Source organism: Balaenoptera physalus (assembly GCF_965194825.1).
Source record: "Balaenoptera physalus genome assembly, chromosome: 5".
In the NCBI taxonomy this organism is placed as follows: Eukaryota; Metazoa; Chordata; class Mammalia; order Artiodactyla; family Balaenopteridae; genus Balaenoptera; species Balaenoptera physalus.
The window spans coordinates 106,664,132-106,687,110 of record NC_138884.1 but is presented as its reverse complement, the minus strand read 5'-3'; the positions used below and the strand labels follow the sequence as shown (position 1 = coordinate 106,687,110).

Below are 22,979 nucleotides of genomic sequence, written 5' to 3'. Positions count from 1 at the left end.
GTTCTAATATAAGAGATTATATTGAAGCTGGTAATGTGACAGTAGTAAAAACCTTCCACTGTTGTTATCCACACCCTTTCTGCCAGTTTTAGCTTCACAAAGGTACCAATACTACTGCTACCAAGAATGATGTTAATAGCTAACTAAATTTAAGTTCTTATCACGTGCCAGTCATTGGATTAAGTTTTTTTTTTAAACTGTACTATCTCTTCTAATACTCTCAATGACTTTACACAGTAGACACTGCTATTATCCCAATGTTATAGATAAAGAGACCAAGGCTCAGACAGATAGAGTTCATGTATTTAGAATGTCTGACTCCAAAATCAATCAATCAATAATACATCTTGTGCCGTCTCTTTTATTGTGTAGGACAGTTATGTGTCCTTCACACTTTTATTTAACTTTATGCACAAATGAATCCCACAACACACCCAGCACGGGGTCATCCACATAATAGATGAACAATGAAAATTTTGCTAGATTGATGCCATCGTGTGAATAAAGGCTACAAAAGTGCAATTGGCTATTTTTAAAATATTAAATAATGTATTTCTTTGGATAGCATCTCAAAGAGAATACAATAGTATCTGCTGGGGATGGTTTAAATCTACAGGGACCTTAAAGATCATCTAGTTTAACCATCTGCCAAGTTCAATAGTCTTTGAAATCTTTCAGTGGCTCCCCCCAGTTGTCTTGAAGTTGAAGTCCAGACTCTTTAATATGACTTTCAAGGATCTTTCATGACCTGGTCCCTGCTTATCTCTTTGATCTCATTTCTTACTACTTCCCTGCATCTCTGTTTCTCCTCATCCTCTCCCGCCTCTCTCCTGTCCCTACCATCCAGCCCACGTCCCAAAAAGACACAGTCTTGGCTCTAACAGAACTTTTTACTGCTCCTCTAAATCTGACAACTCTCCCTTGCTTCTGCATTTTAGTTCATGAGATTCCATCTGTTTGGAATACCATTACCTTCCTCTGGTTAATTACTTCTTTAAAAACCACCTCCAGGACATTTGGAGAACGTGTCTTTTAGCAATGCTTCTGCCATTTCTTCTACTCTCCAGTAATAGAGCACATCTCACATTGGACTGAACAGTTTACTTGGTCCCCACCTGATCATAAGCTCTTTGAAGGCAGGGACTTCAACTGTTTCCCCACAGTACCAGGGACGGGGCAGACTGGATATGCACTTGGTGAATGAATGAGCTACACCCAGCAGCCAGGATTTCCTATGCTCACTGAGTTCTCATCCATGAATATGTCAGCTTATCAACTGGGGAAAACACAAAAGCACTAAAGTCTTTGTGCAGTAGTCTTCTGAATCCTGGGCATGGTTTCACATGGGAAACAGTCTGAGCTGCCCTGAAAACTCACAGAAGCTCAACCACAGTCCCGAAGCCTACTCATTTCTGTGGCTTCCTTTAGCCACAGGAAGCCCTTCTTGATCTGCATATGCAGTTTCACCTGTGATAGCATCCTCTATTGTAAAGAATGTCGAAAGCTTCCTAGGAAGGCACGTTCCTCCAGCTCCCAACAACATCTACATGGAACTCTTGTTCCCTTCTGCTCTGTCCTGGGATCACAAAATGGCCCAGTTGGAAGGGGCTGTGGAGACCATCTTGCCCAACACCCTCATTCTGATATAGGTTGATATAGGACAGGGAACTGAAATCCTGAGAGGCCACAAGGTAGTAGTCAGAACCCTGCATATTTGAACCAAGATTTTGTGCAGTATCTTAAATTATTGATAGCACAACCATATGAGGTGACAGCTCTTATTAACCCATTTGTACAAATGAGGGAGGTAAGGCTTAAAGATGCTAAGTGGCTTGTCCAAAGTCCCACACTGGCTAGAATATCTAATGCTCTCTCCCCATCCACAACTCCAAACTTCTGCATTCCAATCAGAATACACATCAGTTATTGGACCACCCAGAGAATGTGAGATTTAACCTTCACTACCAATCTAAGCCCCTGGGTTTCATTTGCCCGCATCTCATTCTTTCTCTCACTGTTTTGCAGTAGCACAATGTCAAATGTCACTGAACTCGCTCTCAATGTACTGCCTTGGGAGACATATTATAAAGCCTAAAGTATGAAATTGGTCAGGAGTGAGTAGCATATGTTGACAACTTTGAAAAGACCTTATTCTGAAATCCTACTAGCTCTGTGCTCCAATCCAGTGCTTGGAACCTAGCCAGATTCTCTGGGAAAAATCAAGCAAGTACAATTTATACCCTTTTCCAGTGGCCAACTCTGGGCAAAATTTCATTTTATTGCAAATCATCACAAACATCTTTCCATTTACTAGCTGTGTGACCTTGGACAATCTGTTTTTCCTCACTGTGCCTCAGTTTCCTCATCTATAAAAGGGGAATGATAATAGTCCTTTATCTTGAGGGTAGTGAGTTTTAGATGAGGTCCTCAGAAGAAAGACTCTCAGTGAAGGTCAGCTAACTGTGTATTTAACACACATGAGCCTCAGTAGAATACCTTTTTTGCCCTCTACTCTGAAGGGATGCCAACAGCCAGATGAAAATGCTGCAGAAAACAGATCTGTTTGGATGGCCATAAAGGGAGAGCTGGATTTACAGACAAGATTCCCCAAGAACTGCGAGGAGGCTGAGCACAGAGAAGCTGCCTCTTAGCTGTATTAAAGGCTGCTGCCACTATTTAAAGGAACCTGGGGAGGCTCTGTGAAAATATACCCACTCTTCTCAATGTCTCCTTCCCCGATGGCTGCATATTCATAGTCAGGGCTTCTTGGCAGTGAGACGAACTCCATAAGTCAGGTTGGGAGGCCAGTGTCTAAAGGATTATTCCCTTCAGTGTCATGCCCACCCCACCATAATTCCACGTTCCATTTGCTGCTTTATGTTTTTAAAGCTCCTGGAAAGTAAATAATCATTGAGAGGACCAGAAGTGAATGTGGAAGTTATTGGTGTGGTTCATATCACTGGGGCAGTGTGCCTCTGTTCTCCAGCTTGGTAGAAAATGGGTGATGAATGTTAAAAACATTACCTAGAGGGGTGGGATAGGGAGGGTGGGAGGGAGGGAGATGAAAGAGGGAAGAGATATGGGAACATATGTATATGTATAACTGATTCACTTTGTTATAGAGCAGAAACTAATACACCATTGTAAAGCAATTATACTCCAATAAAGATGTTAAAAAAAAAAAAAGACCTGGTGCAACCAAATAAATAAATAAATAAAATAAAACAAATATAAAAAAAAACCCCAAAAACATTACACTCATCCATCCAGTACATCCTTCTACACAAATGACTACTCCACTAGGCGCTCACTGGGACCTTCCTCTACCTTCTGAAAAAAAGAAAAGAAAAACTAACATTCATCATTATCATCATCCATCATCATCGCCATTGTTATCATCATCATGATCATTTTTAGCTGCTGCTTATTATATATCAAGTCCTTTACATTAATCGTCTCCATTTTATTGATGGAGAAATCAAGGCTCAGAAAGATTAGATGATTTGCTCAAGTTCACACAGATACTAAGTGACAACAAGTTAGGATTCCTAGTGTGGTAGGCAGACTCCAAGATGGCCCCCAACTATCCTCGCCTTCTGGTTTTCATACCTTTGTGTAATCCTATGCCCTTGAGTGTGGGCTGGATTTAGTGACTTTCTTCTGGCAGTACAACAGAATGTGGCAGAGGTGATGGGATACCCCGTCTGAGATTGGGTTACAGAAGGACTGTGGCTTTCATCATGGCTGCCCTGTATTACTTGCTCACCCCGAGGGAAGCCAGTTTCCATGTGTGAACTGCACTATGGGAGGATGTTTATGGTTTGCAGACACCAAGGACCTATATCTGCTAACAGTCATGAGAGTGAGCTTGGAAGCAGATTCCCCAGTTGAGTGTTGAGATAAATGCAGCCCCAGCTGACATCATGACTATAGCTTTGTGAGAAAAACCGATCCAGAGGCATCCAGCAAAACACACTCAGATTCCTAAACTACAGAGACTGTGAGATGATAAATGTTTGCTCTTTAAACTGCTATGTTTTGGGCTAATGTGTTACATAGCAATATACACCATCTTGGTTTGGTTGACCTCATAGCTTAAGCGTTGAACTCTTTCTCTGTGTCACAGTGTCCTTCGGACACCTGTATTAACTTTGTAATATTGCAAGTCAATGTTCTGGGGACCTCATCCCAATGATGACCCACAATGGAGCATAATGCAACAAGGCTGGGAGCTGAGGAAAGAAGAAAGAGCAGAAGGGAGTTGGTTAAGAAATTCCAAAGGTTTACCTTTTCACTCTCCACCATTTCTGGGCTCTAAAAAGGAGCCCAGGTGTGCACCGGTCAAGAACTGAGACGTGATGAGTCTAGTAAGTATCACAGCAGCCCTTTGGGGCTAGATTGTAGCCACGGCACCACATACAGTTGTATAGTTTGGGCACTGCACAGAGGTACCAGGTTGCAATGGGCAGGAGTAAACTGAAATTGGCTATATCCACCCAAAGGGGGCGTCTTCTAACTCATGCATGGGCTTCCAGTAGCTGTGGTCATTGCTATGTCTTATTAATGACAGGTGAACTAGGACGAGCCTTGTGAAGCCTAGGAATAGCCCCAATTATAATAGCCCCAGGAAGCTACACTGTGTCACTCAACTGAGTTTCTCTTTATTTTGAATTTGTACTTCCTTGTTGATTGGTAAAGTTTTCGGGAAAATCGCAAAGATGCTAATGATCTAACCAGAACCAAGACAGAAGTGACTTTTGTAGTTGTTGGTGGTGTTTGAAAATCTTTAATTGGTGCAGAGCTTTAAAGGGTAAACTGCGTAGTATTCCTTTGGAGAGCCTGATAATAGCCATGGGTGGAAAGCAATAGGAGAGACCCATTGAGAGAACATGAGAGTCAGAAAGGGGGGTCGCTGGCTTTCAGAGCCACCTACACAATTTCTTTTCACCACCTGAAGGCTTCCCCTCCAGTGCCAGAGCCCTGACAACTCTGCTTTCTACAAAAGGGAGGGTTGTGACTTGTTTCCTTCAGAGGCAGAGAGGATCCTGGGTGCAGGGAAGTGTGTGAGGCTCTTTCTGTGGTACACTGGCTTGGGGTGAAGGGCAAGTTGTGTTGTATGTTTGGGCAGTGTAAGGGGAAGTAGGCAGGCCAATTACAGGGCCTGAGGAATACACAGGGGCAGTGGCTGGACACAGGTGGATTGAAAAGTGTTGGATATCTGGGTACCCCTATATACTCCACCCAAGTTCTACACTCTACATCCTGAATCTATATTCAAGTCCCATTTCAGATCTGAGCCTCTGAGGGTCCTTCACATAATGGGCCCCACCAGCCACTTGGAACGCAAGGGGTTTCCCTTTCATTGCCCAGGGTGGCAAATAAAAGGTGCCTCATGATCTGGCAAACATTACCTGACTAGCAATTCCTCCAAGCATCCCATGCTTTCTTAGTCCTCAGTGTTTTACCTATGCTGCACCTCCCACCAAGACTGCTATCTCTCCCATCTCCCTTTTATCCTTCCCACAATTATTTATCTTTCTGGTGAACTCCTACACATACTTCAAAACCCAGTTCACAGACCATTTCTTGCAGGAAAACTTTACTGGCATCTGGTGACCTGCCCCCATCGCAGTATCCCAGACTATGTCAGAGGAGCCACCCATGTCCTCCCATAACAGCAGGTATTTCCCCTCATACAACATGCATCACACTGTATTATAATGATCTGTATCTATGTCTCTCTTTCCTATTAACTGAGAGTCATAGCCTATAGCATTCATTTCTGTATCCCAAATGCACACTGTAGGGGGTCAAATACATTCTTGAAATGAATATACAAATGTGAGGGGAAAGCGTGGGAGGCAGAGTCACCCCATGTAAAAAGACCAAATGCTTTGCCCCTGAAATGTGCCTGCACACACAAAGACATGATGCTCTGGCCCTTTTAGTGAATTACTACACATTCCATTGAGGAGTGGGAGAACTGACTTCTGAGTACTGGCCTGATCACCCAGCCCCTGCAGACAAGAGGGCCAAGCAACTGACGTGAAATGAACACACACCAGCAACTTACAATTTGGATTCTGCCCCTTTCACTGTGCATACACCACTAGAGAAACACATCCTTATCCCCCTGTGGGTCATAAAATCCCAGGGATGATTAGAAAGATTCCTGAATGGGCCAAAAAGTCTCTGAGCTTTGGGTTAAACACAAGGAAAGGAAAAGTAGGCTCTGTTTCAGATGTTTGGGGTTTAGTGAAATTGGAGGATACATCTTGCCTAGCACCTCTTCCTTTAACTTGTAAACCCTCGTAAACTCGACATGAATCAGAAACATACGGGTTGCATTCCTCTGACTCCATTCATCAAAATATTGTTTTGTAAGGATTATGTGAATTCCAGGGAACCTTAAAAAATGGCATTCCTTTATCTCATGCCCTAAAACCTCCAAATAGGATCCTAGCAACTTGGGAGGGTGTCATCTGACTTAGAATGTCTCTGGGGCGGTTCACCATGCCTTTAGCTACAATGGAAGCCCTGGCCCAAAGTAATTGATTCTAACCCAAATTAACAGCCAAATTAACAGTGAGTTTGCCTCAGATTGATTTGCCATGCTCCATCTTCCTAATAATTGCAGGAAGAGAAAAATACTTCGGGGAAGGCCTTTCTCAACTTTCATGCTTAACAAAATCCTATGCATCATTCAATGAGTTAAATCTTTTTTACCATCTCCCCCAACATCAGAAAAAACCTCTCTCAAACGTGGCTACTCATGTTCCTATCCTTTTAAATAGTCATTACACGGAGAGTGTAAATGAATGTCAGCTCATGGATTTAGTTCAAAGTCTTGGTAGGTCATGCCTGAGCAAGACTGAGAAAAGATTCAGGAGCCAATACAGGGATGTCTTGTACTAGCATCAATTAAGAGTATCAGGATTGACTTGTGATGTCTGCTTTAGGCACAGGTGAAGGGAGTGATGGTAAGTGTACCATGTATGTGCTGTCCTTGGTTAGTGTTGGAATGCAGTCATGCCCTGAAGTGCTATTGAAGATGTGTGGGGATGTTTACATCTATATCAACCATGCTTTCCAATTCTTATGTTGGGGGAGAAGGAAGGGAAAAAAAGAGATTCTGTCTCCTCTTTGTTGTATCATCACCTGACTCTTCTCTGTTGGTTCACCTTGGCAGCAACCCCACTCTCTTTCTTTTGTTGTTTCTAATCTCCCGTCATTTAGAAAACCAGGTAACCAAGCCTTTTGTAAATGTGTAAAAAGAGTAAATATGATTCCAAACCAGGGCCCACAGGCTCTGGTAGAAGTGAAATACAAGAGCTCTGCTGCATGCGGTTTATCATTCCTATCTGGGGGGCTGTGATCATCATTTGTCATGTCCTAGTTTCTCAGATATGTTCCAGATAAAGAGGCGCTCTCACTAAGAAAAGGCCCCTAAAGACTGGAAGAAGCATGATTCTTCTCAGCGCTTAACTGTCCAGAATTTTTGCAGGTTTTAGGATTGTTTTACATGGGGGCATATGTGGCATAAAAAGCCATTGCAAATTACTAAAGCCCCAACTGAGTTACACTGAGGGTCAAATCTTGAAAGTCATGATTATGTTATTTCCATTTCACAGATGAGAACACTGACCTTCAGGGAGCTGAAGTGTTTAGGACCACACTACTATAACAGAAACAGAGCTGAGATTCTAGTCTGCCTGGGTCCATGGGGAGGGCCACAGCACTGTGGAATATCCTGTATTGTTCCCTACTACCCCAGCTGGCCTGCGCTTGCCCCTCTTCTCCAAAATTATCACACCAAAGAAACTGGAAGTGGAGAGATGCAGAGATCACACTTAGCAGCCAGGAGGCCCAGGGTAGCCAGCCCACGGCAGAGCAGATTGTGGCAGCCCACGGGAGTGTTGTTTCTGGCGGGGCTCTGATTATTTAGGAGATAAGGTGATCCCTAGACAATAAGATTCTGTAATTTACCTGAAGATCCTTCCAGCTATATGACAACTTCTATTTATGTATTTTGTTTTCAACTCTGCATTTTCATTCTTTGAGATTAATAACAGGAATCATTTTATTACAGTAGATCCTCTTACATTTCCACAAGGGGAGTGTGGTGGGGAGGGTGGAGAAGAAGGGCAGTTTGAATTGGGGAGAAGCCTAGACCATATAATGATTTCAGAAAGATGGCATGTTTTTTAAATTTATAAATTATCTGCCAGCTAAAACAAGGAGAACAAAAGGCTCCAAAGCAGCTTGGAGTATTACAGCTCATATACGTCAAAGCAGTTCAAATAGGATTTGCACAAAGGAGAGCTGAGAAGCCATTTAGAAGAAAAAGCAATATAATTGCCCTAAGACTTTAGGAAGCACTATCTGTATTGCATTAAAGTTTACTCTGCAATTTGCACTCCCTGATAACAAAGAATTTCCAGATAGGAGTCCGGTTGGGTCTGCTTTAATTGAAATTGGAAACCCCCAACTGATCACAGCAATTTAGGTGCTGAGATTCCTCAAAACCATTTTGCTCTAGGATAAACAGAAGCGCCTTCTGTCTTGTTGCTGTAAATCATTGGCTTTGGAAACATTTTCACAGCCTAGGCTAGTCCAGGTAAAATATTCACAGCCTCTACATTTGTAGCGTTTAAATTTCAGGTGTACAGCAAACTGACTCAGTTATATATATATATATATATATATATGTATATATATATATATATATATATATATATACACACACACACACACACACATATATATATGCACACACATATGTATTATACATATATACATATATATATATACATATACTTTTTTAGGTTATTTTTCCATTATAGGTTTTTACAAGATATTGAGTAGTTCCCTGTGCTATACAGTAGGTCTTTGTTGGTTATCTATTTTATATATAGTAGTGTGTATATTTTAATCCCAAACTCCTAATTTGTTCCCTTTTTTCCCCCTGCGGTAACCGTAAGTTTTTCTATGTCTGTGAGTCTATTTCTGTTTTGTAAATAAATTCATTTGTATCATTTTTTTTAGATTTCACATATATGTGATATCATATGATATTTGTCTTTCCTTGATTTTCATATTAACTTTCATTGCTTTTGTGTTTTGCCAACCCTGTCCACACTGCACTTTGAAAGTTTGCATCTTCCTTCCTTTCTTCATTCATTTGGCAAACATTTATCCAGTGAATTCCTTCTACCTGCCAAGCACTGGTGCTGGCTATCAGAGCATAAAAGTAGGCACCTTATATTTCCTGTACATAAGTTTGTCATCTGCCGCTCAACACAAACAAGGGAAGATTGTTACAAGAAGACAAGAACATGTGCTTTTGATAGAAGCCAGCACAAGATTTTATGGGAGCAAAGAGACAATCTCCAATTTGGAATTTGTAAGATACTGTTTAAATGCCTTATTCCCTCGTGATGCAAAAGAAAACAGTAAACACAGGCTTGGATTCTTCAGTGTTGGAATGTTTCAGAGAAGAGTTTGAGAGCTTTGGAAAAGAAATTGATACAGTTTGCAGAAGGAGGAAAAGAAACTAAATAAGAATTATAATTCTTATTTAGTTTCACATTTCTCACCCTGAATAATTCCGTGTAGAATTAGCTCTAGGCAAAGTGTTTCTAACATTGTCTGGCAAAACCAATCAAACAACAACAACAATTAAAAACACCTCCCAAATTTCTGTGAAGTAATTTAAAGGTTAGAAAGCTAACTGTGCCAAACTGGGTCTGTAGGAATTGGGCATAGGCATGATTTGTCTTCAGAGAGAGCTATAAACAAACTCAAGAGTAGCTGTAGCATTCTAAACACAACCCTGGCATAAACAAATCTTTTAATGAGAAAAAGATAGCCATTATGATGAAAGAAAATAAATATAGAGGAAGTTGGAACCAAATAAGAATTACTTTTTTCAAATATTGAATGTAGCTCACATTTTACATTAAATTCATTCCTTCAATGGATATGTAACCAGAGACCCAGAGGAGGTGGAACAGATGTGCCTTCAAGGCACGCACAGTCGTATAAAATATCAGTAGAAGATAAAGATGACTAAAAGCATCCATTATCCATCTATCTCCAAAGGACATTACAGTAGTCTCGCTTTGTTGGAGTTAGTTAATCCCCAAATTCCTATCTGTCTGTCTATCTATCTATCTATCTATCTATCTATCTATCTATCTATCTATCTATCTATTCATTAATTATTTGTTAAACATCTACTATGTGCCACCCTATTTTATATATTTTTGTAGCACTCTAAACTTCTCTTTTACAATACTTATCTCAATTAGAATATACTACTTACTAGTATAATCACCTGTTTAGTGTCTTATTAGCCTTTTATTCTGTAAGGAATATGAGGGTAAGTATTCCACCTTGTGGATCTGCAAAAAAAATTGAAGAATGAACAAATAGATAAACTAATAGACTAGTGAAGAAAGAGACAGATAAGTAGAGAACAGTAGAATAGCCAAGTAAGTGCAATAATGGAAACTCTTTAGATGGTTAATGGATTATAAACAGTTAACTGAAATAATAAAAATCTCCTAGGTGTGCTGGGCTGTTATAAAGGCTTCAGAGATGGTCCTGACTCTTTAAGGAGAAGGAATAACCCACGAGGACAATGTTAGGGATGTATACTCATTCCTTTTCTTCCTACTGTTTCCCAGATCCATAGGATAAAGGAAGATAATAGTAGCAGCTAATACTTTTGGATCATTTACTATCAGCCAGGTACTATTAAAACCACTTGTTATTTGTTAATTAATTTAATTCTCACAATAGAGTCTATGAAGTGTATATTACTATTATCCTCAATCTACATATACAGAAACTGACCAATAAAGGGGTGAAGTAACTTGGCTCAGATCTTATAGCTTGTAATTGACACATACAGGACTCAAACCCAAATAGTCTTGTTTCAAATGTTTCTCTGGAAAGGGCAGATTCTACTCTAAAGGGCTCCTAATGAACTGTTTATCTAATATTTTGAATTTAATGTAAGATTCATATTTGGAACTGGTTCTTATCAGGAAACACTGCCATTTTAGTTAAAATTCAACCATGATTTCTAGATGACAATGTTGTTTTCATTTTAGTTGAGTCAATTTCCACTTGAGGCTCAGAGTTCTCAATGCAATGAAGCAAATTAACACCTTACCACCTTTCTCCTACCTGGTAGTGCCCAGCTATAGTTCTCAATACCAGGCAGCTAACGCAGAGCACAGCCTACACCATTGCCTTAAAATGTGTGTGTGTGTGTGTGTGTGTGTGTGTGTGTGTACACGCACACATGGCTGTGTTTAGTTTACTTCCTATGCCAGGACTGCACATTTAGGATAGACAGAATATCAGTTCCAAAAGACAATGGGGAGTTGAAAGTTATAAGGAAAAGAAGAATAAAGCTGAAGAGTGGGAGGATTTTGAATTTAGGTGTGATTCTAGGGATTGGAGGTAGAGAAGAGGGAAATGGTATTTCTCTGATGAGTAGACAGCATAATGAGAGAACAAAACAGGAAGGGCATTGTAAGAGAGGAGGGCTTCATTTCAGGAAATGGCAGGTGGGAAACAGGAAACTGGTATCTGAGGAGTATCTAAAATAGCCAATAGCATTTGAATTAAGAGGCATAGGTTTGTTTTAATATCACTGAAAGGAGCAGGAAATGAGCCTAGCCCAAGAAAATGTATTCCATGAGAAAAGAAGAAAAAGTGAAGTTTATAGTGTAAGAGCCCAGGGTCACAGGGTAACTGTGTTGGGAAAGCAGGTCATTTAGGAGCAACAAAGATACACACAGTCTCATAGAAAAATAGGTGGGGCCCGGGAGGGGTGGAGTTGCCCAAATATGAAATTACTTTAACAAAGAAAAGTAAATAGCAGCAAAAAACAATGACTAAGAGTAACCAAAGAGTGAAGGGATGTGACCTAGTGTAATGAAATTTAAGAACTGGTGGTCAAAGAAAGAAACAAGCTATTCTAAAGTGGAATGAAGAGTTGCAACACAGCAGGACTACCAAAGCTGGTCTCAGCCCCAGAAATCAAATTGCCTCAGAAAAGAGAGTCGCTTAGAGGGAAAATCATAGAAACCTCAGTAGAGGAGAGAGCAAAGAGGTCATCCCTACTGTATCAGAACAACTGGAAAGTCTGCACCTCCTAGCATGATTAATATGACCATGAGCTACATAGAATGAGAATATACTATAGGAAAAGAATATTTTTAACAAGAAGAGAGAAAAAAGAGAACATAGAAGATAAAAGACGGCACAGAAACCCACTTCTAAGAAAAAAATAAATAAAAAAGAAAATGTCCCATAAAAGCTTCATGATACAGAACAACTTGATAAGAACATGAATTCATTAAACTAAAAACTCAGAAATAAGATGAAAAAATGCCAGATGGAGATAAATTAAAAATTAAAAAGAAAATCTAACAAAACGCATTATGGAATAAAATAACATAATTGCCAAAGTAATAATAATCCAGTGAGACTTCTTCTCCATGAACCCAGATTCAGGATCCGTTTCCTTCTTGATGCCAGTGACTCTCCCCTATGTGGCCATGACCAAACACTTGGAGATAGTTCTTGCAAGAAAATCCAGGGACCTTTATTCCACAGTGTGATAATGGGTTTAATCATTGCCCCGCCTAGACTGTGAGCTCTTAGAAAGCAAACATTCTCTCTTACTCCTCTTCACATCCCCTTGGACGAGTACAAACACTTAGTAGGTGGTCAGGGAATAAATGTTGGACGGATAGATAATTGATATCAAGATCAATGCAGTGTTTCATTAAGGCTTAAGTTTGAATAAAAAGGAAAAGTTGGAGTAGGGTGGGCAGGAGAACTTTCTCTTCTTTAGTTTTCCTAGAAAATAAGAATGTTCTCCTATTTGAATTGGAGAATCAGTAAAGACCCAGGCAGAGCCACCTCCAAGGGAATACCTTTCACATCATGGATATCATAGATTTGTATATTTATTACAGCAATTTTCTGGTAGATGGCGGTAAGCCATCTTGGTCTACACAATCAGTTTATTACAACAATTTTCTAACAGAGATAAAAGTATCTTGAGGGAGAGGCACTGTTTTCTAATTCCCATGGAGACTCCCTATGTGCTAACTGCAGTGCCCTGGGCATGGATTCAGACATACCTATCTTCAAACCCTGATTCCACTGACTACTTGCTGTATGATCTTGGAAAAGTAATATAACTTCTTTGAGGTCCAGACTTCTTATCTATAAAAAAGCTTAATAAAATTCCTTTCTTATAGAGAGGTATCAAGGAGTCATTAAACAAGTAAAACATTTAGCATGGCTAATGGGCACAAAATAGGAGCTAAATGTTATTTTATATCATCATCACCATCATATTTTTATTTTTAGTGTTGTTGTTGTTGTTAAATGGTGCTAAAACCCTGATTCCTTTGTAATTTCCAACCCAAGAAAGCAAATCATTCTCAAAATAAGTAGAGTATGCAGACCATACCTAAAAATATAGTAATTATTTCAAACTGATAAAATATGTTTTATATTTTAAGCACTTCAAAGTATTTCATCTGTTTCAAGTATTTGATCTGTTTCAAGTATTTGCATATAGACATATTAAAATAAATTCTGTATTTTGGTCTTTGGTGGAGAGTGATTAGTGATTTTTTTTTTTAAGGGCTGCCCAGTAATTAAGTGCATCTCACAAATAAAATGTAAGGAATTCATGTAGTGTATTATAGTATATTATTTCATCTACTGACTTTTTCCTTATGGATAGAGTCTTGAGATGCAGTCTGATAAATAATGTTTTAGTGCATTTGCAAAAATAGCACCTTCTCTTGTTATTCCTCTGTTTCTTTGGTATCTCCTCAACAACAAACAACCTTTCCAAGTGCTGCTTCTTGAGTAATTGTTTCTTGTCAATGTTTTGTCAACTTGTCAATTGCTCACACACTGTTTATGAACATTCTCATAGCACAGCTGTCTACGGTCTGATGGAGAAACTCATCCCTTTGCGATGCCATCGAATATGACAGCCCTGTTTGAGTGAGTTCCATTCATGCCCAAGACAATAGAGAGAGAGTTCATGGGAGATTTATTACCACCATTTTGGCAGACTCTGATTTTGACAGAATTTCTTTGAATATTGGATGTCGACCAATATAGAGACAAAAATGAATGGGGCCTGTGCTTCAATATTTCATCCTAAGCTCCAGGTGTTTCGCTAAGGAAGGGTTGGTCTAATGACATTAGCTCCTCCCTCCAGCAAGGTACCCATTTTCACCACCAACCTCATCATTAGCTGTTTCCCATGAACCGGTTTTTGTCTTATACTTTCTGATAAGGCTTCTCTCTTTCATAATTCCACCTTTCAGATCCCCATAATCCTCTCTTGATAAACTATATCTTTTCCATTCACCTTCCATATCAGATATTCAGACCAATTAACCTTCTGGACACCTTTGTTTTTTCCTTCTCCTGTTCTCACCATCACTCTCTTACCATTCCAAGTACATTCCAATCATCTTAGTTGCTTCCAGTGGCCCACCTGTTATGAAGGCATAAGTACAAACACCTAATTTGAGAAAAAAAGTTCTTACTACTGTTGAAATAAAACAAAACAACTTTCTGTTCTATGTATCAGCTGTGTTCCATTTAGGCTGTGACCAAAGGGAGAAGCATGGCCAATTGAAGCCCATACATAAAGTACAGCATCTTTTAGGCAACAGATTGAACCCCAATGACTCAGACTCCATCAATTCAGAACCTAAGCTAATTGACATGGTAGTAAAGGTTTCCTTTTATAACAGCTGTGATTAAAAAAAAAAAAAAAAGGAGAGAGAGGATCAGTTGGGTAGATCCAAAGTATAAGCAAGGCTGCAAAGAAGAGTGTTTTACCTACTTCAAAAAGATAAACTAGGATGAATGACTAAAAGGAGGTGGATTCTGGCTAAGATTCATAATCAGTGGAAGCAGGGATTTTCTATCCAGAAACATTCAGGATTGTGGCTGATCATGTGGGCTTTGGCGTCAGACAGCTCCAAACTGAACTCTCAAATCTGTCCCTCGGTAGCCGTGACTTTGGCCTGGATCTTCCTAAGTCCCGGGTACCTTGTCTGTGCAATGGGATGATGATAGCATCTCCTTTAAGGGCTGTCTTGAAATAAGTAGAATGTATTAATAAGTAATTATTATGAGAACCACCCAGGATGGCTGTCAGAGAACCAAGCTACCTTAAGAAGAGGGCACCATTCAGTCTGGAGCCCAGGCTTACATCTTTCAACACTTTTTAGTGATTCTACAGATAGAATGAGATGTCTCTGAAGGGTCTTTCCATCCTTGAATTTTATTATTTTGTGAAGTACCAAGGATTTGAGGACTCCATGAGCATTGAAATGGAATATGTAAAATCAATAGGTTAATTACAAATACCTCCACCTTTTTATTAAAGTGCATCTCCAAAGAATGGCTTCTAAATTACTATGACTTTCTCACATCTTAATTTTTTAAAAAATATGCTATAATTTGGAAATCTCTCTACCCTTTCTCTCTTTTTATCTTTTTCCCTGCTTACCATCTTGATTTAGAGTACTGCAAATTCTATATTGACTGTGGAATACTAGCTCATTCTTCTCAGCCTTTTACTCCATTTTTATAATAGGATTATAGAAACACACACACTTTGCCATGTGACACTGCAGAACCTTCCAGAAAAGTAGGTAGAGTAAACTTCTCCACACCACTAACTTTTTGGCTTAGCCATGTGACTTGCTTTGGCCAAAGGAGTGTTAGTGGTCTGATATGGCCTCGTGCATCTCTGTCATCTGCCATAGGAAGAATATGGGCTTGGTAACCACTGGCCCCTGAATGCACTTGACCTACAGACTACAATCAAACCCCACCTCTCCTAGCAGAGCCGGCAGAATTACAGCTGACTTGTAGACCTAAGAGCAGGAAATAAATATTTGTTATTGTAAGCCACTGAGATCTGGGCTTGGTTTGCAGCATTATCACAATAACAGCTAATCCTTCCCTAGACCGTCAGGCGAAAACAGACTAAATTGAGTTGTATCTCCTTGTTCTGGTTCTCTTCCCCAGTTCACACACTTACAAACAATAGACAATATATCAGGCGTTAAGTAAAAAGGGGAAAATGGTGCAACCACTTTGGAAAAGAGTCTGACAGTTCCTCAAAGGGTTAAATATAGAGTTAACATATGATTCAGCAATACCACTATTAGGTACCTACACAAGAGACATAAAAACATCTGTCCACACCTGAACTTGAACATGGGTATTCAGAGCAGCATTATTCACAACAGCCCCAAAGTGAAAATGACCCAAATATCCATCAAATAAAATGTGGATAAATAAAATGTGGCCTGTCCATCCAGTGGAATAATATTTGGTCATAAAAAGGAATGAATTACTGATACCTAACATGGGTGAACCTTGAAGACATGGGAAAGAAGTCAGTCCCAAAAGACCACATGTTTTATGTTTCCATGTATAAAATGTCCAGAATCTACAGGGACAGAAAGGAGGTTAGTAGTTGCCAGGGGCTGGGGGAAGGAAGGCAGGAACTTGACTGCTAATGGGTATGGGCTTTTTGGGGGGGGGGGTGAAGAAAATGTTCTAAAATTGATTGTGCTGATGGCTGCACAGCTCAATGAATGACCATTGAATTGTGTACTTTAAATAGATGGTTTGTGTGATATGTGAATTGCGTCTCAGTACAGCTGGTATACAAGAAAAACTGAAAGAAAAGGAAAAAAATCATTCCTGAATAGTGTGCTGAGTAAGAGATGAACAGCTCCCTGCGAAATGATCACCTTTGTGAAGCAGTGGGTCCCAGGCTCCAGGCTGGGCTGCCCCTGTGCCTGCATCAAATCTGACCGTACTCCTCTCCCACTCAGGGTCCTTGTGATGGAGCTCAAGCTCCAGGAAAGGCAATCAAGTTTCCCTTGAGCAGACTCTGTGCTTTAGCTCTGCAACCCCAGTCATCCCATTCTGACGGCCTCTACGTCTTTGCTCGTGCCACGCCCTCTCCCTGACACCCATCTGAGGCACTGCTATTCAAGTACCAATACTGTGCTCAGGTCCTCTCTGTGTGCCCCTCCCTGAGAGAGGGGGAATGCATCCAACGTTTAGCGTATTTTCAGCCGCAGAGAGTACACCTTACAGGCTGACTCAGCTTTCTCCTACGCTAACCCTATAATGTAATCCTATTTCTACTGTTTTATTTCTCACAATGTACTCTCATTATTGTTCACTAATCTGTCTTCCTGAGAGATAAATTCCTTGAGAGAAGTAACTGTTTCTTGTATCCTTAGCCCTTTTCACAGCATCACAGCACACAACAGACATTCAAGGTAGCTCCGTAATTAAAGCAGCTGATCTCAACTGTGGAGGCACAGAAATCTTAAAAGGCGGATGCTCTTGTTTTATACCTGACACAGTTGAGTCTCCGAGAGAGTTAGGTAATTGGCTGGAGCCCCATGGCTAATAAGTGTGACAACTGGGACTGAAACTCAGAGCCCCAACCTCGAATTCCAGCTTCTTTCCCTCCCTCATCAGCAGTGAAGACATTTCAACTAGATCTGATGAGAAACTCCAGAGTAGATGAAAGTGCTTTCCAGCTATTTATACCCCAGACTTTTCTGGGAGGAAAATGGCGTCTCAGGTGTGTACCCTTAGGCCAGCAGGCACTGTTCATTCATCTTTGTTGCTCTGTCTCATCTGTCTCAGTTGCCCAGCTTGGCGAACCTTGTTGCCAACTGGTACCCGAGAAAAACTATATAACCCCACATGTGGTCACATTTCATGGTGATTAATGTCCGTGGCTTCTGTTCACGTGTCTGCAGGTCAAGTGAGAAAGATACTCCAGAGTCTGGTAAACACTATTCAATCCCTTTCACCTTGACAGTAGAGCTTATAAACTGATTTGCAGAATCTTAGGAATAAAGTCCAGATACCACACAAGCCCAATATTTTAATGCAAAAAGACTATATCATATTTAGTCACCCTTCTCAACTTAACTCTTTTCTTCCTTTCTTAAAATTTCTCTATTTTTTTTAACTGAAAACTCCGAATCACTTTAGTTTTTTTGAACCCAGCCATGGCTGGAGCCATTTCATTTATATTTATAGCTAAATTCCAACTGCATATACTCCACACATGATTAATTCATAGATGAAGGGCTCTGAAGTTTGAACGTTCTCAGTAAGTACAAAGCAGGACAGAGTTTAAAAATGGGAGCTGAAGCCAATAATTTGAATTTATAAAAAACAATCAGAAATCACAGACAGTCTCTGCTTTATAAATTTATGATCCCTTAGAAAACTACTTTTTTATGTAGAAAAGGAAAATATTAATCTTATATTAACTAGGCAGTGGCAAGAAGTAAAATCCAGCTTCAAACTTTATTTCTTTACATCTTCCCTTAGCATCACCCTAATGGGAATGCTACTCAGAAACCTCTGCTGTCAGGAGTTGACTATAATATTTGGCCTCCAGGGTGAGCTGAGGTAAGAACTACAGTTCTAGCTATGTTTATACTGGGAATCAAATGCTTCCATTCCTCACGATGAAGTGTACATTTGCCCAAAATGTTCCCTGTAAAATACACGACCAAAGACTAATTGCTCTAACAATTGTTATAAACCTTTCACTTTCCTTAGTTTTCTGAACAAATCTTTTTCGGCATAGATTTAAAAAAGAATAAGAATTCAGTGCAATCCCGATCAAACTACCAATGGCAATTTGCACAGAACTAGAACAAAAAGTTTCACAATTTGTGTGGAAACACAAAAGACCCTGAATAGCCAAACCAATCTTGAGGAAGAAAAACAGAGCTGGAGAAATCAGGGTCCCTGACTTCAGACTATACTACGAAGCTACAGTAGTCAAGACAGTATTGTACTGGCACAAAAACAGAAATACAGATCAATAGAACAGGATAGAAAACCCAGAGATAAACCCACGCACATATGGTCACCTTATCTTTGACAAAGGAGGCAAGAATATACAGTGGAGAAAAGACAGCCTCTTCAATAAGTGGTGCTGGGAAAACTGGACAGCTACATGTAAAAGAATGAAATTAGAATACTCCCTAACACCATAAACAAAAATAAACTCAAAATGGATTAAAGACCTAAATGTAAGGCCAGGCACTATAAAACTCTTAGAGGAAAACAGGCAGAACACTCTATGACATAAATCACAGCAAGATCCTCTTTGACCCACCTCCTAGAGAAAGGGAAGTAAAAACAAAAATAAACAAATGGGACCTAATGAAACTTAAAAGTTTTTGCACAGCAAAGGAAACCATAAACAAGACGAAAAGACCCTCAGAATGGGAGAAAATATTTGCAAACGAAGCAACTGACAAAGGATTAATCTCCAAAATATACAAGCAGCTCCTGCAGCTCAATATCAAAAAAACAAACAACCCAATCCAAAAATGGGCAGAAGACCTAAATAGACATTTCTACAAAGAAGATATACAGATTGCCAACAAACACATGAAAGAATGCTCAACATCACTAATCATTAGAGAAATGCAAATCAAAACTACAATGAGGTATCACCTCACAGCAGTCAGAATGGCCATCATCAAAAAATCTACAAACAATAAATGCTGGAGAGGGTGTGGAGAAAAGGGAACCCTCCTGCGCTGTTGGTGGGAATGTAAAGTGATACAGCCACTATGGAGAACTTTATGGAGGTTCCTTAAAAACTAAAAATAGAACTACCATATGACCCAGCAATCCCACTACTGGGCATATACCCTGAGAAAACTATAATTCAAAACGAGTCATGTACCACAATGTTCATTGCAGCTCTATTTACAATAGCCAGGACATGGAAGCAACCTAAGTGTCCATCGACAGATGAATGGATAAAGAAGATGTGGCACATATACACAATGGAATATTACTCAGCCATAAAAAGAAATGAAATTGAGTTATCTGTAGTGAGGTGGATGGACCTAGAGTCTGTCATACAGAGTAAAGTAAGTCAGAAAGAGAAAAAGAAATACCGTATGCTAACACATATATATGGAATGTAAAAAAAAAAAAAATGGTTATGAAGAACCTAGGGGCAGGACAGGAATAAAGATGCAGATGTAGAGAATGGACATGAGGACAAGGGGAGGGGGAAGGGTAAGCTGGGATGAAGTGAGAGAGTAGCATGGGCATATATACACTACCAAATGTAAAATAGATAGCTAGTGGGAAGCAGCTGCATAGCACAGGGAGATCAGCTCCGTGCTTTGTGACCACCTAGAGGGGTAGGATAGGGAGGGTGGGAGGGAGACACAAGAGGGTGGGGATATGTGTATATATGTATATGTATAGCTGATTCACTTTGTGATACAGCAGAAACTAACACACCATTGTAAAGCAATTATACTCTAATAAAGATGTTAAATAAAATAAATTAAATAATGGGTTAAGTTAAATTCATTTAATATCTAGATAATTTCCAAATAAAATAAAATACAGAAACCTAAAAAAATAAATAAAAAATAAAAAAGAAGAAGAAGGAAAAAAAAGTGTTTAACAGATCTCTTTTATACAAAGAGCAGGCAAGCCATAATATACCTTCTACATTTGGTAGAGTAAATCAGTATAAAGGGTGCTTCCTTCACTCTGCTTTACAATGTGTGTGTTAAAAACCTACCCAGGAATCATGGGAGCAGCTGCAGACCCAGGCTGACTGGATCCCAGCTCTACCACTCAGTAACTCTTTTTAATTTTATTGATTTTTTTATTGAAATAGTTGATTTACAATGTTGTGTCAATCTCTGCTGTACAACAAAGTAACTCAGTTATACACATATAGGCCTTCTTTTTTAATAGTCTTTTCCATGATGGTTTATCACAGGGTATTGACTATAGTTCCCTGTGTTATACAGTAGGACCTTGTTGTTTATCCATCCTATATATAATAGTTTGCATCTGCTAATCCCGACCTCCCCATCCTTCCCTCCCCCACCTGCCTCCCCCTTGGCAACCACAAGTCTGTTCTCTATGTCTGTGAGTTTGTTTCTCTTTTGTAGATAGGTTCATTTATGCCATATTTTAGATTCCATATTTTAGATATAAGTGATATCATATGGTATGTGTCTTTCTCTGTCTGACTTACTTCACTTAGTCTGAAAATCTCTAGTTGCATCCATGTTGCTGCAAATGGCATTATTTCATTCTTTTCTATGGCTGAGTAGTATCCCATTGTATATGTGTACCACATCTTCTTTATCCATTCCTCTGTTGATGGACATTTAGGTAGTTTCCATGTTTTGGCTATTGTGAATAGTGCTGCTATGAACATAGGGGTGCATGTATCTTTTTGAATTATAGTTTTGTCCAGGTATATGCCCAGGAGTGGGATTCCTGCATCATATGGTAATTCTATTTGTAGTTTTCTGAGGAACCTTCACACTGTTTTCCAGAGTGGCTGCACCAACTTACATTCCCACCAACAGTACCACTCACTAACTCTTAACCTCTGTGCCTGCGCGGGGGTGTTCCTCATTGGTAAAATGTGGATGACAATAATTGTGCCTACTGCACAAGTCCATGTAAGGGCTTAGAACACTGCTTCACATATAGAAAACACTGAATCAGTATTAACCTCTTCTTTTGCTCATTATTGTTATCAGAACTTAGAGACTAGCATAAAATGCTGAAAATTAAACTAATGATGAATGCCATGCTGTCAAAATGCCTCAGAGGTGAGGACTATTTGGAACAGTATTTTAAGGAGTTTATAAAGCTGGTGGCTGTAACCGAAAAAATATCTGTTTTAAAGAATATTTATCTGTTTTAAAGAATATTTACCTTTAACCTGTAGATGCCTGGTTGGGGGGAATGTCTTACTTTGCCCCCAGTTCTGCTCCAAAGGGGGGCCCATGTCATGGTTCTTTCTGAGATTGCTTATTAACAGAGGAGGTAGCATGCTTTCCTTGAGAGAAAGCTTTTTTTCTGTTTAATCAAGGGAAGGAATTGTTAGAAGCACAATCTCTGGAACCAACATGCCTAACTTCCAATCCTGGTACTACCACTTGTAAGCTGTGTGACCCTAAACAAGTTTGTTGACCTCTCTGTGCAAGGTTTCCCCATCTGTAACATGGAGATGATGGTGGAACATACCTGATGGAGCTATGTGAAGGCTCAGAGAGTTAATACATGACAAGCATTTGGAACTGGGCCTGCATACAGTAGATTCTCAGCAGTACAGTTGCTATTATTGTTATATACCTTCTCCACGTCTTGTCAGTTTGCTTAGAGGAAATCTTTCATTCATCCAGTAAACATTCACTGAGGGCTAACTCTATGTTGCGGTTCATGCTGTGTGTTGAGGTTACAAAGAATCTAAATTCAGGACAATTTCTCTAAGATTATGTTTGGAAGGTCAAAAAGTTTTCCAGGGGCTTCCCTGGTGGCACAGTGGTTGAGAATCTGCCTGCTAATGCAGGGGATGCAGGTTCGAGCCCTGGTCTGGGAAGATCCCACATGCCGCGGAGCAACTAGGCCCGTGAGCCACAACTACTGAGCCTGCGCGTCTGGAGCCTGTGCTCCGCAACGGGAGAGGCCGCTATGGTGAGAGGCCCGCGCACCGCGATGAAGAGTGGCCCCTCCTCGCCGCAACTGGAGAAAGCCCTCGCACAGAAACGAAGACCCAACACAGCCATAAATAAATTAATTAATTAAAAAAAATTTTTTTCCAATTCTTTCCTATAGTCATTTATACAATTTAAAAACAATTATGTTCCAGAACTCTACTTATACCACTTAGTTACTGTAAACAAATTTATGTTTATGTTTAAAAATACCAAACCTGCAATGTATAGCAAGAGTTGCTGTCTTCCTTATAGCATCGGGTTGTGCCATCTCTCTGTAAGTGGACACATTGAAAGACCCCAGGTTTTCAGAGCCATCTCAAACGTGGCTCCTCCTGATATTTGAAT

The 22,979-nt window shown here is 39.8% G+C and overlaps 1 protein-coding gene across 22 annotated transcripts in view; it reads right to left on the bottom strand.

Moving 5' to 3' along the window:
* LDB2 (LIM domain binding 2) overlaps positions 1 to 22,979 on the bottom strand; it is a 400,597-nt gene that overhangs the window by 101,250 nt on the left and 276,368 nt on the right. For 11 of the 22 annotated variants that reach the window (XM_082462629.1, XM_082462644.1, XM_082462640.1 and 8 more), the window contains one exon: positions 21,850 to 21,993. The exons of the other annotated variants lie outside the window; for them this stretch is intronic. In XM_082462629.1, the coding sequence (XP_082318755.1) occupies positions 21,850 to 21,993 (144 nt within the window). The remainder of the gene's footprint in view (positions 1 to 21,849; positions 21,994 to 22,979) is intronic. 22 annotated transcript variants of the gene reach the window in all.